At 36.4% G+C, this 16,530-nt stretch overlaps 1 protein-coding gene across 5 annotated transcripts in view; it reads right to left on the reverse strand.

Moving 5' to 3' along the window:
- Positions 1-16,530, reverse strand: part of grid2 (glutamate receptor, ionotropic, delta 2) — a 427,585-nt gene that overhangs the window by 184,765 nt on the left and 226,290 nt on the right. For all 5 annotated transcript variants that reach the window (XR_005623733.2, XR_005623736.2, XM_039679482.2 and 2 more), the window contains exons 3-4: positions 14,243-14,527; positions 4,328-4,533 (exon numbers count right to left, since the gene is read on the reverse strand). Coding sequence is in view for 3 of the 5 variants with exons in the window: in XM_039679482.2 (XP_039535416.1) it covers positions 4,328-4,533; positions 14,243-14,527 (491 nt within the window). In the remaining 2 variants the exon portion in view is untranslated. The remainder of the gene's footprint in view (positions 1-4,327; positions 4,534-14,242; positions 14,528-16,530) is intronic.

The raw sequence follows: 16,530 nt of genomic DNA on the forward strand, positions 1-16,530 counted from the left end.
CCGTTTAAAATTGCATAACATTTTAATTTGAACTGTAGGCCTATGCCAAATGCTGCGCATTGTTAGGCTATATATAGCTACATATCGACGAATTTTCAGATATTTGTTTGATTTTTTGCCCCTTAAACATTTAAAATATTTGACAAATTAATATGAAAAAAATATATATTTTACTGGTTTTCTGAGGCCAAATTAGAACCTGGAAATGATATTTTCCCCGCAGTGCTGAATGAGAAGAGCCGTAACCACAGCCTATAAGGGGATTTATGGGTGATTTATAGGCTATAATAAATGTGTCTGATAATAAAATAATATAAAATAACGAGGCATTAATTGTTTATTAATAACATATTGTTTTCTAAATGATTTTCGGCTAAAAACATATCTCCATCTCCGGATGCACATTTAGAGAGAAATTAAGCTACATAAACATAGAAGATATTGGCTTTCGATTCGAATTTGTTCGTTTTAAATTGGACATTTAAAGCTTTAATCTACAAAGGATATAAACCCTGTAGACTAAAGCTTTAAATGTCCAATTTAAAACGAACAAATTCGAATGCGGTGGCTGTTTCAGGTCTCGCGCTTCAGTTCACGGAGATCATGAAGCGCGCCTTGATTAATTGTTAAAGCACAACGTTTTCTTGTTATAAATAAATTTATTTGCGAATAATGTATTATTATTTTCTGTATGACCAGAAATTAAAGAGTATTTTAAGTTGTTTCCACTGAAAGAAATGCAATGAAACTGTTCACATGGGCGTCTCGCAGCCATCAGTGCGTGCTCCAACAGTCCACACACACTGGATATGCGCTGATATTTGTCAAAAATATTGTGTTTATTTGTGCTCTGTTCCTTTTTTGGATAAAGGCGTCTTCTACATATGCAGCCTAATAAAATGTTACAATTATGATGATGATGGTTATTATTATTATTATTATTTGCAGACACGGAGTTTTTGTGAAATGGACGTTTTGCTTATTTTCAATTGGCAATTTCAGTTTGAAGGGTGATGGAAATGGGGCTTTAACTGCTCCGTACTTGCTGCGTTTTATTTCTATAAATTAATTTCGTTTCAAATGGGGTCCAATCAGTTATTAAAGGTGTTAAAAATTTACTCTGTATCTCGAGGTTGCGGCGCGCACACTATGCACCGAGTATTAACCGATGGGCCTCGGTTAACGATTAATTAATAACTTGAAAACGTGCCCGCAGCCCTACTTGTTATATCGCGCAAAAAATCGCTGCTTGAAATGGAGAATCGCCTGTACTGGTCTCGGGACACTATTGCAGCCACTACGGCAGTTGAGTTAATATACATGCTATCTTCCTAATTTAAAAAATAAATTAATTCATAATACCCGCTGAAATGGGTTGGGTTTTATGACGTTTGATCCAGAAAGGCGTGTTAGGGGTGGGGTCTGGGGCAGCGCTGTGGGGCTACTGGCCCGGCAGTGGAAACGCAAGCCCGGTGCTTGAGGCCCGAGGCCACTAGCTCGGCCCGGCTCGCTGTTAGCTCTGGCCCAGCCCTAGCCCGGCAGTGGAAACGCGGCTATTGAGTTACTGAGGCCTGGGAATCATGTATAGTCCATGGGCTGATGGGAAACAGCAGCTGCCAGATACTGACGGCTTCAAATGTAAATAAATTAATAAATATTTTGCTGTGGTAGCGAGAGGAAGGATTCTGGAACTAATGTGTTGATTTTTGTCAGAGCTACCCAGCACAACAGGACTGAAATATTCATTTTGAAGAGCAAATTGAAAATGATCTGGCAAAGCAATTTTTTTATGATATCTTGGATGCATCAGATGAGTGTCTGTATGCAATACCATTTTCTGGAGGATTATTATGACAAAGTTTGCATATGAAGTAGCATATCTTTGCTATGGGATTGAATCATGATAGTAAGATGCCAAACTGCATTATCAAACTTGACTTAAAGTGGGTTTTACCATGAAATATATAAAATAATTTATATATACATATATATATATATACGACAGACAAGGCTAAGCAAACCCATCATGTTTCATCAATACAATATACCTTAATTGTCTACTAGAGTGGACGGTTTCCCTCCATACTCTGACAGCTTGTCAGTACAAGTGTGATGGACATCCGTCTCTGACTGTTCACCATACGCGCATCACAAAGACAGGAGGCTGGTCGAGTCTTGTCCTCACCTCTCGCCTCACTGACATCCTCTATCATGTCTTCTGTCTGTCTACTGTGAGGCTGATCACTTCCTGTTAAATGCCTGGCCTTCTTCACCCAAGGAAGACCATTTGCACTCTGACTTCTCCACTTTGCTCCCAGACTTCCACTGACAGGTAGTACACACACTATTGGGTACAATTGAGCCTTCTTTTGTCAGTGTTGGACAGGATCCAAAAATTATTTAATATGTTTGCTAGTAAGTTAAGAGTGGCATTGCCAAATTGTTGAATACATGCATCAGCATTGTTGTGTTTGGGCAGGACCCAAAATTACAAGTTTAGAATCTCTTGCCCAATAAACATCAATCTTGGCACATGTATCTGCGATTTAGGCTATTTAATGGGACTTATGGGCTTTGCATGAATCCAATGTAAAGATTTAGAAACAAAGTTGTTTCTCCGCTCGTAAAAAAAAAAAAAAAAAAAAAAAAAAAAAAAAAACTTCTACAATAAGAATATGACAGCATCAATTATTTCAATGAATGTGACTCATCGAACTACAGTATTGCACACTGAAGGCTTACACAATAAAGACAAAACTGAATTGTTTTTTGAGAAACTTCTGAAGGTTGTTTCAAATGAACTGTGTGGCGGAGCACTGTCTCGCTGTTCCGCAACTAACGCAATTCTTTATTCTGTCATTATTAAATATCAGCTCTAGTAAAATATGTTCCCAATTGACCATAAAACACCTGAGAAGCAGCTGCATGCTGAAACATGACTTCTAATTGGAGCAATTTGTCTCTAACTATACACAGAATGTCTCTTGTACAATGAACTGGCATTTAAATCAGCTTTATAGAGCAGACAAAAGGCGTAGATAAGCCAGATACGCTTCCTTTATGTGACAGTTTCTGAACAAACCAGAACACTGCGGCCTCAGTTTCAAGACCTGGTAATAAACGTTCACAACAGATGTTTAATAGTCTTCCCTGCTGTGGTGCTTGAAGACCTGAACACACTCGCTGAATGCAATCAAAGCCCATTTTTATATATATATATATATATATATATATATATAAATAACCGAGCAATCAAATTTAATAATAATAAAAAAATAAATAAATATAATGTATATATTCTTAAAAAAATATTTTCGTTTCTTTTAGATGATTGGCTATTATTCGTTTTTTTATTTTTTTTATTTTTTTTATGTACAATATGACTCCAAGTCTGCAGCAAGTAATGAGGGACTTAATTTAAAATGCACCATTAATTTAAGCAAGCTGAGAGGTCTGTAAAAGGGGTCACAGCTTACTCTCCAATCATCAATTTAGATTTATAGGAACAGAAATGTTAGAGTGACCAACGTCCTTTCAAAATACATGCATGAGCAGCACATGCAATAAGGTGATTTCCAACGTATTCCAGGAAGCTACTTTGTAGCAAAAAGGTAGCCAAATCTAGTCAAATTCCCAGTCAAATCTAATAACAAAAACAATAAACTGTTATAAATTCCCTGCGATGATTCCCTGGCTGAAGTGCGTATCTTTAAAGACTCTGAGCTCCCCTGATCAACTTATCATCCCCACACCCAAGAGTCATTACAACAGCCTGCAGTCTCAACTACTACTGACGGTTCCTGTCCTATTCCACGTTCAACCAAAATTGGATTTTGATTGCTTTCACAGGATATTTTTTAATTAAAGGCGAATGAGAATAGCATGTGAGATTAAGCAATACTTCACGGTTTAATTCCCAGAGAGAGTTATCAGAGAGAGCAAAGCCATTTAATGGCTTCCTTACAAATATTGCCAATTTAAACAAGTGACATTTTCCAATCAGATTGAATTACTATGACCAATAGGAAGAAAGGGACTTAGGCCCAAATGGAAAACACTAAAGCTTTGCATTATAAGGTGTTCAATTTACTCTGACATCATATCCTACTTGGAGCTTTGAGCCTCACAGATCAACATAATGTGAACTAGTTAAATGCCGGATGGACTGAAAGATTAAAGGTCTTGCATTAAATGCCCGCTGGCTGGATTTGAGGACCAGTAACTTGTCTCTGTAGTGTAAAGATATCCATTAAACTCTAAAGGGAACCATTTGTATGAAATGCAAATGTTAACATTTTCAGTGCTGGTGTGCAATATGCATTCATACCTCAGTAATGAAGGCCTTGGCAGTGGCTGGGCTCATGAACAGCACAGCACGTCTCAGTGTGTCCCTATAGCGATGCAGCTCTTCCATCCTCATGGTGCGGAACATTCCAGTGATCATCATGTTAATATTAGATTCCACCTTCTGTAGAGACACATCCATCCCCTGCTGAGACGTCTGGTCCAGGAAGTTCTCTATGCCCCGGATATCTGAAAAAACAGACAATATCATTCAAACTACATTCATTTTCTATAAGGTCTTTTTCAGAGCCAGTCTGCATTCAAAAAATATATATATATATATGTTTCCTTAAAGGTGTAGGGAGAATTGTTTGTAATTGTTTTGAATTTACACTAGAAAATGCTTTAGATAGAGATGAAATTGTAGAAATGCAATAAATATTATTTAATCTTCAGGTTATGAAATAAAACAAGCAGTAATTCTTCTGTCATGTGATCTCAAGATGGCTGCCCCCATGAGGGGACCTGATCCATGTGAAATTATTTTTGCTACTGATATGACGGGAGATAACTTTCTATACAACAAAGAATCCTGAAATAAAAACTATCACAGTTTGTACAAAAATATTAAGCAGGAAAACACTTCCAAAAATTGACAATAGTGAGAAATGTACCAAATAAGAATATTAAAATGAATTCTGAAGGATCATGTGACACTAAAGATTGAAGTTTACTGAAAATTCAGCTTTTCCAAATAAATTAAATTTCAAAATATATTAAAATATAAAGCAGTTATTTAAAAAATAACTGTTTTAGTGTATTTTTGCAATCTTGATTGATTGTTTTTATCAAATAAATGCAGTCAGCGAGATACATCTCTCAAAGACATCTAAATCTCTTACAGACCCCCAACTTTTGAGTAGTAGTGTGTTTTTTTTAAAGCAAATTTGTTTATATATATATATATATATATATATAAAGGAATTACTCATTGAATTACTGAACACGAGTGTGAGACCAATAAATCATGTCCCCATTTACGTAACACGGATGTATATTAAAATGTAACATAAAAAGTGTAAATCAATAAAAAGTGATTATTTAGCACAAAAAACATGTGCATTAAACAACCTCTGAAGCGAACAAATTTTGTTAGGAAATAGTAATGTAGGATATTATCTATTTCTCCTTCAGCTCAACTGAATGTGTGCAGAAATGCTAAAAGGACACAAACTACAGAGCGCTCAATCGCAACTCATTCAAACAGAGAGTGGTGCTTACCAGAGGTCATGAAACACTAAACAATGATCTAGCTAAATGACTTGTTCAAATGAAATGCTTGGCACTTGTTATACATTCATTTAAAATAAAAGTTGTTAAAAGATGTTTAATAATTTGAAGGCCTATTAAATGTTAAAATTGACTTTCAAATATAATGTGAAATGACTACTATTTTATTCCCCCCAAAAAATCACAAATTCGTTCGATTTATTATTAAAAAATATCAGAATTGATGATAGTACTTCTATCAGAAAATAAACTCACTAACGCCTGGTATATGTGAACCATTTTATTTTCACCTTCTACATTACCGTGATGACAGTGTCGCACAGGAATGCATTAGCATGTGTGCTAACAGAGCTCAGGAGTGGGTGGTAGCAGAAACCTGTGTAGAACATTTATCACTGCGGTGTGGCGAGGCAGAAGTGCTGTCTCAGGGCTGTGCTAAATAAAAGATGTATTTCACAGAGGACGAGTTGCTGCACACTCATCCCTCAGCACAGGCGGCCATTCCCTACATCAAACCATTTCCAGCGGAGTGGGGAGGCGTTGAGAACATAGGATCAAAGTGTCCCTGAAAGATGAGACTGGGGCAAAGGAACTGAGAGAAATTAAGGTGGGGGGGGGGGGGGGGGGGGTTTGAAGGTGATACTCTCTGTGTGACAGAGATGTAAGCAAAAAAGAAAATTTAAGGAAAAGCATCACATGAAAGTCTTTACTGTAGGTAGCCCTCCAGTCACAAGGTGCTAAAGGAAGACTTGATTTCATGCTTATGTTTTATATGCTTAACTGCATCTGCATAGCCCAAGATTGATTGCCCATTGAAGCTAAGAAGGGTTGAGCTCAGTACCTGGATGGGAGACATCTTGTGAAAACAAAGTTGCAGCTTGAAGAGAAGTTAGGGAGGCCAACAGGGGGTGCTATGTGGGTCTTAACACCCCAGTATAGTGAAGGGGAGATTGTACTGTAACAAGCACCATCCTTCGGCCAAGGTCATGACTCTTTTGGGTAATTGAGGGTGTGTTGTCACCATTAGGTTCGATTAAAACAAACCCTGGTGTAAAAGCTTTGTTAGTGCGGTTCATTTGAATAAGTGTGAAAGCTGAGAAAAAAAATAGATTGCGTTAAAGAATGAATGAGCATATCAATTTAAGACGTGGTTTATTTTTGACCTTGTATGGACGTTTTTGTGACTTTTGTGAATTTAAGACGTTTTATGACTTTCTTTGACTCCACGGAAACCCTGTATTAAGAAAAGAACTGTCATATGTCTGAAAAATGTAGTCAGTAGTAGTGTCGCTGTTTGACGTTTAACTGTAAAGTTCTCTTTAAAATAAATCCATTGTTTTTACCTTTCTAAACACCCAAAAAACTGAATCAGAGTCGTTTGGCTCTTTGCTTAATTAGCAGGGTCATCGCCGCCAGCACCTCCACTGAAACACTGTCATTTGATGCAGATAAAAAGGGAAGATGAGGACAACATCCACAGCACTCCGGAGGAGGGTCAAAAGCACCGGTGCCTCCATCTGTGCACTGGATCCAATTTAAAGCAAATCTACGGCTTCAGTTCTGCTGGAAATGTCTTATTGGGTAACCCAGCTAGTGCGGAGGGCAGGGCTCCAGTAGACAGCAGCTTGTGTTTATAGTAGAGGACACATGGGGGGTGCGATACAGTCCCTGTGCTGGAGCAGCATCTGGGTAGAAGCTGTTTTACAAAGATGTAACACATCTACGTTATTGCAGGATGGTGTTGTGGAAGGCAATGGTCTGTTAATGTACACTGCTTGCTATTTCTCAGTTGCGACTCCAAAGATGAGTAGCCTGCTTGGCTTTACCAGTTAACAGGAGAAGTTATATCAAAGAAAATTTATACAGAGTACAGCCATAAAAAGCAACTGAGGCCCCTTTTATCTGTTAAAAAATACACATGCAATTATAATCAGCATTAGAGTATCCATAATCATTGCATATTTTTCCCTCACTTCTTTTGTCTGAGAATCCAAGCTGTAATTCTTAGCATCACCACCATACATTACTGAGCTAAACACACATTAACCCCATGGGGACCAAGGTGTACTTGGGGTCCTTGACATGCCCTGACGTTTGTACTTTTTCAGTTGCTTATAAACATATTAATGGGCATAGGTGGAATTACACTTAGCATTATTATTTTGCACAAACAGGGCTACCATTATATGTGAGCAACATGTATGTACATGTTTGTATTTCTGAGAGAATATTGTTTATGCGTGGTGATTGAAAAAAAAAAAAGAAAGTTCCTGAAATAAGGCCACAAAACATATACGAAATATGCATCCACAAGAATTTTGACTGATGGATGTTGCCTAGAGTTTTTTCTTCACAATGATCTGAAAATCGTCCTCCTAATCGTTCACATAAAACTGTGAATTGGGTTATATTGTGAAAAACATTTTTTGATTCCCTGGGAACTGAACCGATGCTAACTAGTCAAACCTTGACTCGATGATTTCAAATTGGAAAGTTGTTCTGGGTTTAATTCTGCTTTTTTAAGACTGGTTAGTCAGAAATCATGACATTAACTAGATAAAGTTATGCTTGAGCCAGACCATAAAGTTTGAACAAGATTTACTGTAAGTAAGAGGGTTTTGAGTTTTAAGTTTAAGCAGTTTCAAAAGCTAGATAGACAGACAGACAGTCAGTATCCAACATGAATTGGCATATTGCTAACAAGCCCAAATTTAATAACAGTAACATACTGTAAAGATTACATTAAAGAACTGTAAATTCTGCTTTGCTGATTTTACAGGTGTGCTGTAAGTTGCTGTAAATTTTATAGCAATTTGTTAGTGACCTGTAATTTTGTAGGAATAGGAATATTATTATAAGATTATTATAAGATTATTATACGATATTATTATAAGATTATTATAATAATCTTAATTATTAGTCTGTTTTTCCATGCAAAATAAAATGTTACATTTTGCTTTAATGTTTTTTTCTTTAAACAGTACAAATAATACTGTCTAGATTTTTTTCTATTTTGGCTCTGATATGATATAAATACAAAAGCTAATCAAATAATTTTGCACATTGCACGTTGCCTTTATAATATAACCCTTGTTTATCACACACAGCATAAATGGTTCTAATGCACAGACAAATATACAGCTGCTTTGATATTTTAGGAATGGGGTTGGGAGGTGATTTGGTGGTCCTTGGCATCAGAAAGTTAAAAAAAAAAAAAAAACTTTTAGGTTTCAATTCTTATTATAAAGTAAATAGGGCACATCAATGGTAATTTAATATACTTTGTTGTGTGGTTTTCTTTCGAGATGCATGAATGGATGCCCATTATTAAATAAGAAAAACACCCACATGTCTTAAGCCGGGGACTCACTTAATGACTGTAAAGCCGAATAATAATGAAATTTGATACTTGCAACAAATCATGCCCAAACGCACAGAGTCAGTTACATTTAGTCTGTGTTTGAAATCTGCTCCCATTGGAAACAGTCTGTGGGTTCAGTTCAGTCTTAGAATGTTTCAGCTAGTCATTAAGTGTCTCCCTGGCATTATTGTATCAAAGCATTATACTGTATGCTTCTTTAATGCAAAGTTTTAGTTTCTATTTTTTTTAATCCCAAACTGCTACACTAAAGTTAAAGTATTTAGTTTACTTCTACCTCTTTCTATCTAAAAGAGAAATCAATGGTGCTTGGCTTGATTAGAGCAAGTCCACCCCTGCCTGAAACTTAAAGAGTCCCTGTAAAGTCAAAATGACGTATGTGTTCTGGGTTTGTCACACCACAGAAAAGTGTTTTATTAGACACCCAGCCAAATTTGAATGATAAAAAAGCCGGCAAGTACATAAAATAAGCCATCAAAATCTTAGCAGTATTCTCTGCTCTCAAATGCTGGTGGTGTGTCCTCTGGCTGCACTGAAACCACGCCCACTCTAACATTTAACAATCTAACATTCTAACATTTATAATGGGTTTAGAATTTCTTTTTAGAATTGCCTTTAAGTCACTCAAAAGCTTGACATGAGTCAATACATTCCGGTTTCCGGCTCAGATTACTGATTAGAGGGAACTGCCACTATTTTTGGCTGATGGGAGTTCTTTAAATCAAATTCTAGAGCTAGATAAATTCTCTGAGAGACGCAGTGATATGTGGCCTGGTAGGAACTGTGAGCAGAATCCAAAGGACCGGATCTAAGGCCCGCAGCTGAGCACTGATTGAGTGAGCTCTCACGCTGTGAATCTCCCCACTAGCTGCATCCTCTCTACTGTGTTTAATGTTTCCACCAGACTTTACGACACTAGCGAGAGACAATGGAGGCTAAAAACAAATCTTTATGTCACAGTGCATCTTGCTAAGAGAGAAACAGACAGACAGAGACAGAGAGATAGAGGATGTCCCTGATGAAAAGACCAGCTTAGATCAACAAGAATTTCTATGCTGGTCCAAGTCAAGAGATGTACGTATTTAAAAACTATATTCAGGAACACGATGAACTGTAACAATGTACAATAAGGAAAAGAGAAAATGTCCAATTAAATATATCCTCACTCCTGACCCACCCTACAATACAGGGGGCGACTGGTTATCATGAGAGGATAATAGGGTCATTGGCCTAGATCGTTATTAATTATCTCCTCAAAATAGGGACTCAATTTCCTTTATCTTTTTTATCCACTTGTCTGTTAACCATGAAATCATCTCATTTGGACTTGCTGCACATTAAATTAACCTTATCCTGGTTTGGAAAAGTGCTGGACAGGTTATTCTAATATTATAAGTGCTATGCCATGGCTATTCAAACTGAATTTATGGAAGGTGATAATCGCATTAGAGGTCACTGACTTCACCTTAAGCAGTGAGACAACACATTATGTTGAACACATGTCTCTATTACCCAGTAGCGGTTTTAGGCATGGGCGAACCGAGCAGTCGCCCGGGGCGGCATTTCTTCGCGTCAGATGGGGGGAGGCACGAGCAGTTAAAAAAATCCTCTGTGCCACGAAGGTTTTCTATTTTTTATCATTCCGATTCAATTATTGGCAATGGCGCCCCTGCTTGCTGAGAAGGAGCCGTTCACGGAAGCGATGTCAAGAGGGTCTCCCGATTAGTTCACGTATCGCTTCTTTTCGGACAGGGAAATCGGACCGAATTTTACTATTAATAATTAAAGATAAGCTACTGTGCATTATAAACGTCAGGAATGTATCTTTATTGACTCATTCTTTTTATAGAGATGATTTAAATGCTGAAATATGAGGTTTTTCTTTTTATAAAACCTTTTTGTGTGTTAACCTTTTTTAAGTTTAGTAGGTAACATAAAAGACACTCCTTTAAAACAAATCTTTAAATGTTATTAACTTGGTGATTGTTTTCATTGTGTATTAGACTTTTTGAATGTGATAATTTTGTCCACTATATTCATGAAATGAAAACTTTCATAATGATCAACTAAAATCAACTTTAATTATGTGTTTATTTTTTTGTTTTTTTACAGTAGCCTATAATAAATAAATAATCTCGGATTCTGTCCTTTTCTCTGACATTTTAAGAGTGACATAGGGCTACAAAAGCTATTTTCGGTCTATAACAGTTTGGATAGTTGTTAATATGAGAGCTGTTTGAAATTATTTAAGAGATAGCCTAAGTATTGTGTTACTACATAAGTATCTCTCTGACCCTTTCACTTTTAAAAACTCCATTTCGTGACAAAGTAGCTTAACGAGTCATAACTAAAAGTGTGCCATGCATATAATTCAAGGCAGTAACCAATGTGCCAATGGTCCTCCATTGAAAGTTAGATGATTAATCTAACCTGGGTGTAATTCAAAGTAGAACCGCCACTGATTACCTTTACAATCTACATTCAGAAGAAGAATTAAAACTTAACTCTCACAAAATTGTGCATGTCAAGAAACTGTACACGTTATATTATATATGAATTATTGAATCACTACTTTGTATCTTAGCAATTAACAATGGCTACTCTTTTCTCCCCATACATTTACTTGTCTTCAGTTGTGCACCTGCAGATAAGCCAACTAGGGCTTATCTGCCAACTAGGACTTTTGAAAAATGCAATCTCAATTTGATTCCATTTCAATTTATATATATATATATTTTAGATATATTTATCAGTTTATACATTATAGTTTTATTATACATCTATACACTTTAAGTTTGGAGTGAGTGTTTTTTGTTTGTTTGTTTGCTTTTTAAAAAAAATATATGTTCATGTATGTGATCAAAACAAAAGTAAAAACAGTAACATTAATTACAGTTTTCTATTATCATACTTTATTATGTATTCCTGTGATGGCAAAGCTGATGTTTAGCAGCCAATACTCCATTCTTCAATATCACATAATCCTTCAAAATGAATGTTAATGTACTAATATGCTAATTTGATATCCAAGATTTCGTATTATTATCACTGAAAAAAACTGTTCTGTTTAATTTTGTTAATCAGAGAGTCAGAAAGAACATCATTTATTTGAAATAGAAACATATTTCTATGTCTCTATGAAACGTATGAAGCAACAAAAAGTCTGTTTGTCAACTTCAACTTCAGTTATGGCAGAGGATACTTAACATAGAGGGAAACCTCAGACTACAAACACAAATGGATCTTCTGCCAGCACCACTACTCCTAAAAAACAGGGGACACCAAGGAGGCAAAATCAATTTATCAATGAACTCTCTATTGTCCAAGTCATCTTAAAAAGCCAAATCAATTTAGGAACACTTTGTTCTCTGTGAAAGATCTCTTGTTCAGAGAACAGCTAATCAAATGTCTGAGGAGTCTATCTTGAGAGTCACTGGTCAAGCTCTCCGCACACTTAAGACTGGGAGGATGGGAGAGGATCTCAAAGGCATCATTACTATATAGCTGCCAAAGGCATATGGCCCTCTGGACATGACTGAAATCATATCCGTTTGTGTTCGGGGACAGATACTTAATCATTCGCAACTTAACGTGCTGCGGCTGAGCATGCCCTCCAGAGGGACCATCAACCATGAAGTTTTTTTCACACACAACTACTTTATATTTCTGCATTATATACTTGTATATCACTCCCTCTCTCTCTTTAACCCACTCACACATACACAAATGCTAAGTTCCAAACAAGCTGCCTTAGCCTACAGGATTTTAAGGCACCATTTGTTCCAGAACAGAACAATTTTAATTACACTGCCTGTTAAGATCCTTTGTTTTACCAGTATTTAAGCAGTTAAAAACTGCTGTCACTTTAAAACCTGCACAGTTCCAATACTCTCACATCTGATTTTTGTCCCGACTGTTAACGTTCACTTAAGACACAAATGTCTGTGTTCATGTAAACCGTGTATGTATTTGACAGTTTAATTGCAATAAGACATGAAAGAAAACAAAACGTCAGTCCTCCCTACTGTGTGACCACCTGCTTTCTATGCCTAGGTGTGTGCGCACAGAAAAGTGTATGTCATTGTGCAAGTCAAATCATTTACTAAGTCTAAAATTGGCAACACATGCAAATAAACTTTTTTGATGAAGAAGAATAGACTAAAAAAATGTGAGCCAGTGTGGGGATTATTTTGTATTCAGTAAAAAAAGAGCAGCTCTCTCTCTGCCAACCTACAGTTATTTTAAGTGTGATTCATTCAAAATAAACAAAGCTATATATGGTTTTGAATTCTATTTGAAAGAATTTTATTTTAAAAATTATCTATTACAATAATATTATGAATTCTTTTGACCATGATAATCATGTAGTGATTTTTTTAAAATATTTTGACAGCCCTAACATGCTAACATCAATCTTTATTAGAATTAATCAGCGATTCACCCATTGAAAGCATTTGTTTATGATTCAAGAGTTGTAGAGTGTCCTAAAACAGTCAATTTGTATTGTTATCTTTCTTTTTTTTCTCTTATTGTCCACTACACTCTCTTTTCACACATTTGGTATCACTTTTCTAACACCAACATATACCCCAAATCAGAACCTATTTTCTTATTGTATGATCATTTAAATGCAACAAATAACATTCTTCATTTATCGTTCTTCTTTCTTATTGGTAGAATTCTGACATTATGACTAAAACATCCATCTTAAAGCATGCTTTGTTTTACCTCCCATTAATCTTTCCCTGGCTGACGTGAGTAATTAGCTTCATGATTGTGGAAAATATTCAGTGCCTCGATCAATGAAAATGGCTCTAATCTGGTGGCTGGGTAACTGCCTGACTAACCGCAGGCCAATTCTCATCTACTCCGCTCCTGTCAAAACCTATTTCGAAACACGCTTAACTTGAACCAGTTTGCTCAGTCGGTGAAACATTGCAAGACTGAGAGAAACGCAACGAAATGCAATAGGTAAAGGCTCAAGGGAAGATGTATGTTCCAAAAAAATAAAAAATAAATGAGGCCCCTTGGACTGATAGGCCTGTGGGAAACAGCCCATTCGGTTCTGCAGTTTATCTGTGAGTGCTTTTCCTTCATTCCATGCTCTTTTCCCTTAAACACACACAGGCAATGCCTTAAACACATGAGCAATGGAGGTAATAATGCAGTCAAATTTCCTCTCTGTGGTGGTAATAAAGAGGTGTTAATGTGGGGTCACTCATTGGACACACTCTAAAGGAGCTCTTTATGGCGGTTTACTAATGCTATCAGTAAAATAAAACTACTCACCATAGTCGGTGTCATAGAAGATAATGAACTTTTGCCAGGTGTACTCCATCACCACTTGGAAGATGACGTCATTTAGGTAAACGGGAGGTCGCACGAAGAGAGTGTAGTCGTCTGGATGGGCGCGACTGGTGGGTGGACAGCTAGAGCGAGGAGTCCCCCCTGGCGCCCTCTGGATGAAGAGGTGAGGGATGTGCATGGCGTCAGCTAAAGACTGCAGCGACCCTGCGGACATGCAGCCGATAGAGCTGACCAGTGCTAGGATACCTCTGTTCATCAACTCACAAGCTGTGGGCGACAGAAAGAGAGAGAAGACAGACGTTTTATAATGACTGACTTAATCTTCCATTCATTTGATTTAGTTTCCCATATCTTCAGTGCAAACATAACAGGTGAAACTCATAACAAAATCATTTGACAGTACAAATATTTGGTGTAACAGTCTCTGGCAAATTATAAAAAAAAAAAAAAAAAAAAAAAGTAGAGTAAACTAATATTAGGTATGTGAGAAACTTCAGTGTTTCCCCTAGGATTTTTTTGCTAGTGATTTTTTTGCCTGCTAGTGTTGCGGAGCGGCCATGTAATTTTTTAGCAATCAAAAAGCATGTCTAATTAATTGAAATAATGTATTACGAACATTTAAGAAAAAAAAATATGCATATGAAAAAAAAAAATTCCACACTAATTCTGTGTTGTGTCCTTGCTGGTAATAATATGAAGCCATAAAACTAAAATAAAGTGCTGCACAATGAGCAAAATTAAAACATGGATTATTCCTTAAACTCAGTTTTGTTTAAAAAATTCATAATTTATTTAGATTTGTGTTAGTGTATTATTACATGAGGACATATCTAAATTCTACTGTACAACAGTAATATATTTAAGTTAAACCGAACTTTTATTTTGACGGGTTGCCGCAAATACCTTTTGAAGGCTTTTCTGTGTGTTTATGTCATGATGATAGTTTCTCAAATGAAGCGTTAAATGATCACAAGAGTGGATCTAGGGCCTGGAGAGGAATTTCATGCATTTCTGTCTTCATATAGGCAAAAAACAGCCCAAATGTCACACATGTTTCATTGTCTTCAGTGTGTGTGTGTGTGTGATAAATGTAACTGCGCGTCGGCATTCACACGGAACAAGGCTAGCAGGATTCATATTTAAATAGTCTTTGTGATTTAATATTCACACACACTAGTCTACATCGCGATTTGATTTCAAGTGTAGTGAACTGCTTTCTATTTATTGTTCAAAAATATACAGTAAATTCCTTTTTTTCATCAGCATTTTTTTTTTTTTTTTGGGCGGGGGGGGGGTGTTATAAGGCCTGTACACAAACATGAAAACCATAAAGTTAACTGTAACAACATTAGGATCCACAGTAATGATTGATAACCTTCTGTTAATTATTTTTTGTTTTGTCGTCTCGCGTCTGCCACTTTAAATGCTCGAGCTCTTCAAAGTCGGTGTGTATTCTAATTGGCTGTCAAAGTTAACATTCATCAGCAATGGCACCGACTGAATTACGTCGGTACTACTAAGTACTAATTCACATTAAATCAACTGGTGCTTTCAGTACCATAGAACTCATCTAGGCGTGAGAGACTGTTTAAATACGAATCCTGCATGTTCTGCATGTCTCTGTGTGAATCATAGACTGTACAAAAGGTAACAGGCTATTAAAAGAGAGATACAACTTCTCTGAGAGGTTTTAATCATTCAAATTGTCAAACATGACACAATGTTATCACTGTAATTATATGCTACCAGTACTAAAACCATTTAAAAAAACTAGAATAAAACAAATATAAATGTAGGGTTGTATTTTAATCGACCTATCCATAAATAAGCTGAGAACATATTTCTCTAGTTCTGCAAATATATGGAATATCTACAACAATCCCTTTTGAAGTTTCCTTTTGTTCAGTCAGGTAACCATGTGGCTTGCCATCTTGAAGAAATATATATTTTATGGCTCAATCCCTGAGCGTAATCACAGTCTGCAAGCCAAAGGTGGTAGTGATCAATATGTCTTTAGCAATGGATTTAACAGTGCAAAAAATGATTATTTCCTCTACACTTAGAGCTTCATTAACAATTCAGCACTTTTAGAGACTCCCATCTGAATAGTCAAAGAAACATTTAGGACTCCATCACAGGCTATGGGGTATTTATGGAAAAACATACAAGGAAACCAGAATTCTTCAGTATAAATATATGGTTTTGAAATTTTAATTTGATAAATATTCCAGTGATAAGCACTTACTCGCAGGGTTTGCATAAACAGATGC

The sequence above is a fragment of the Pimephales promelas genome, chromosome 14, assembly GCF_988280905.1.
Source record: "Pimephales promelas chromosome 14, fPimPro1.hap1.1, whole genome shotgun sequence".
Lineage (NCBI taxonomy): Eukaryota > Metazoa > Chordata > Actinopteri > Cypriniformes > Leuciscidae > Pimephales > Pimephales promelas.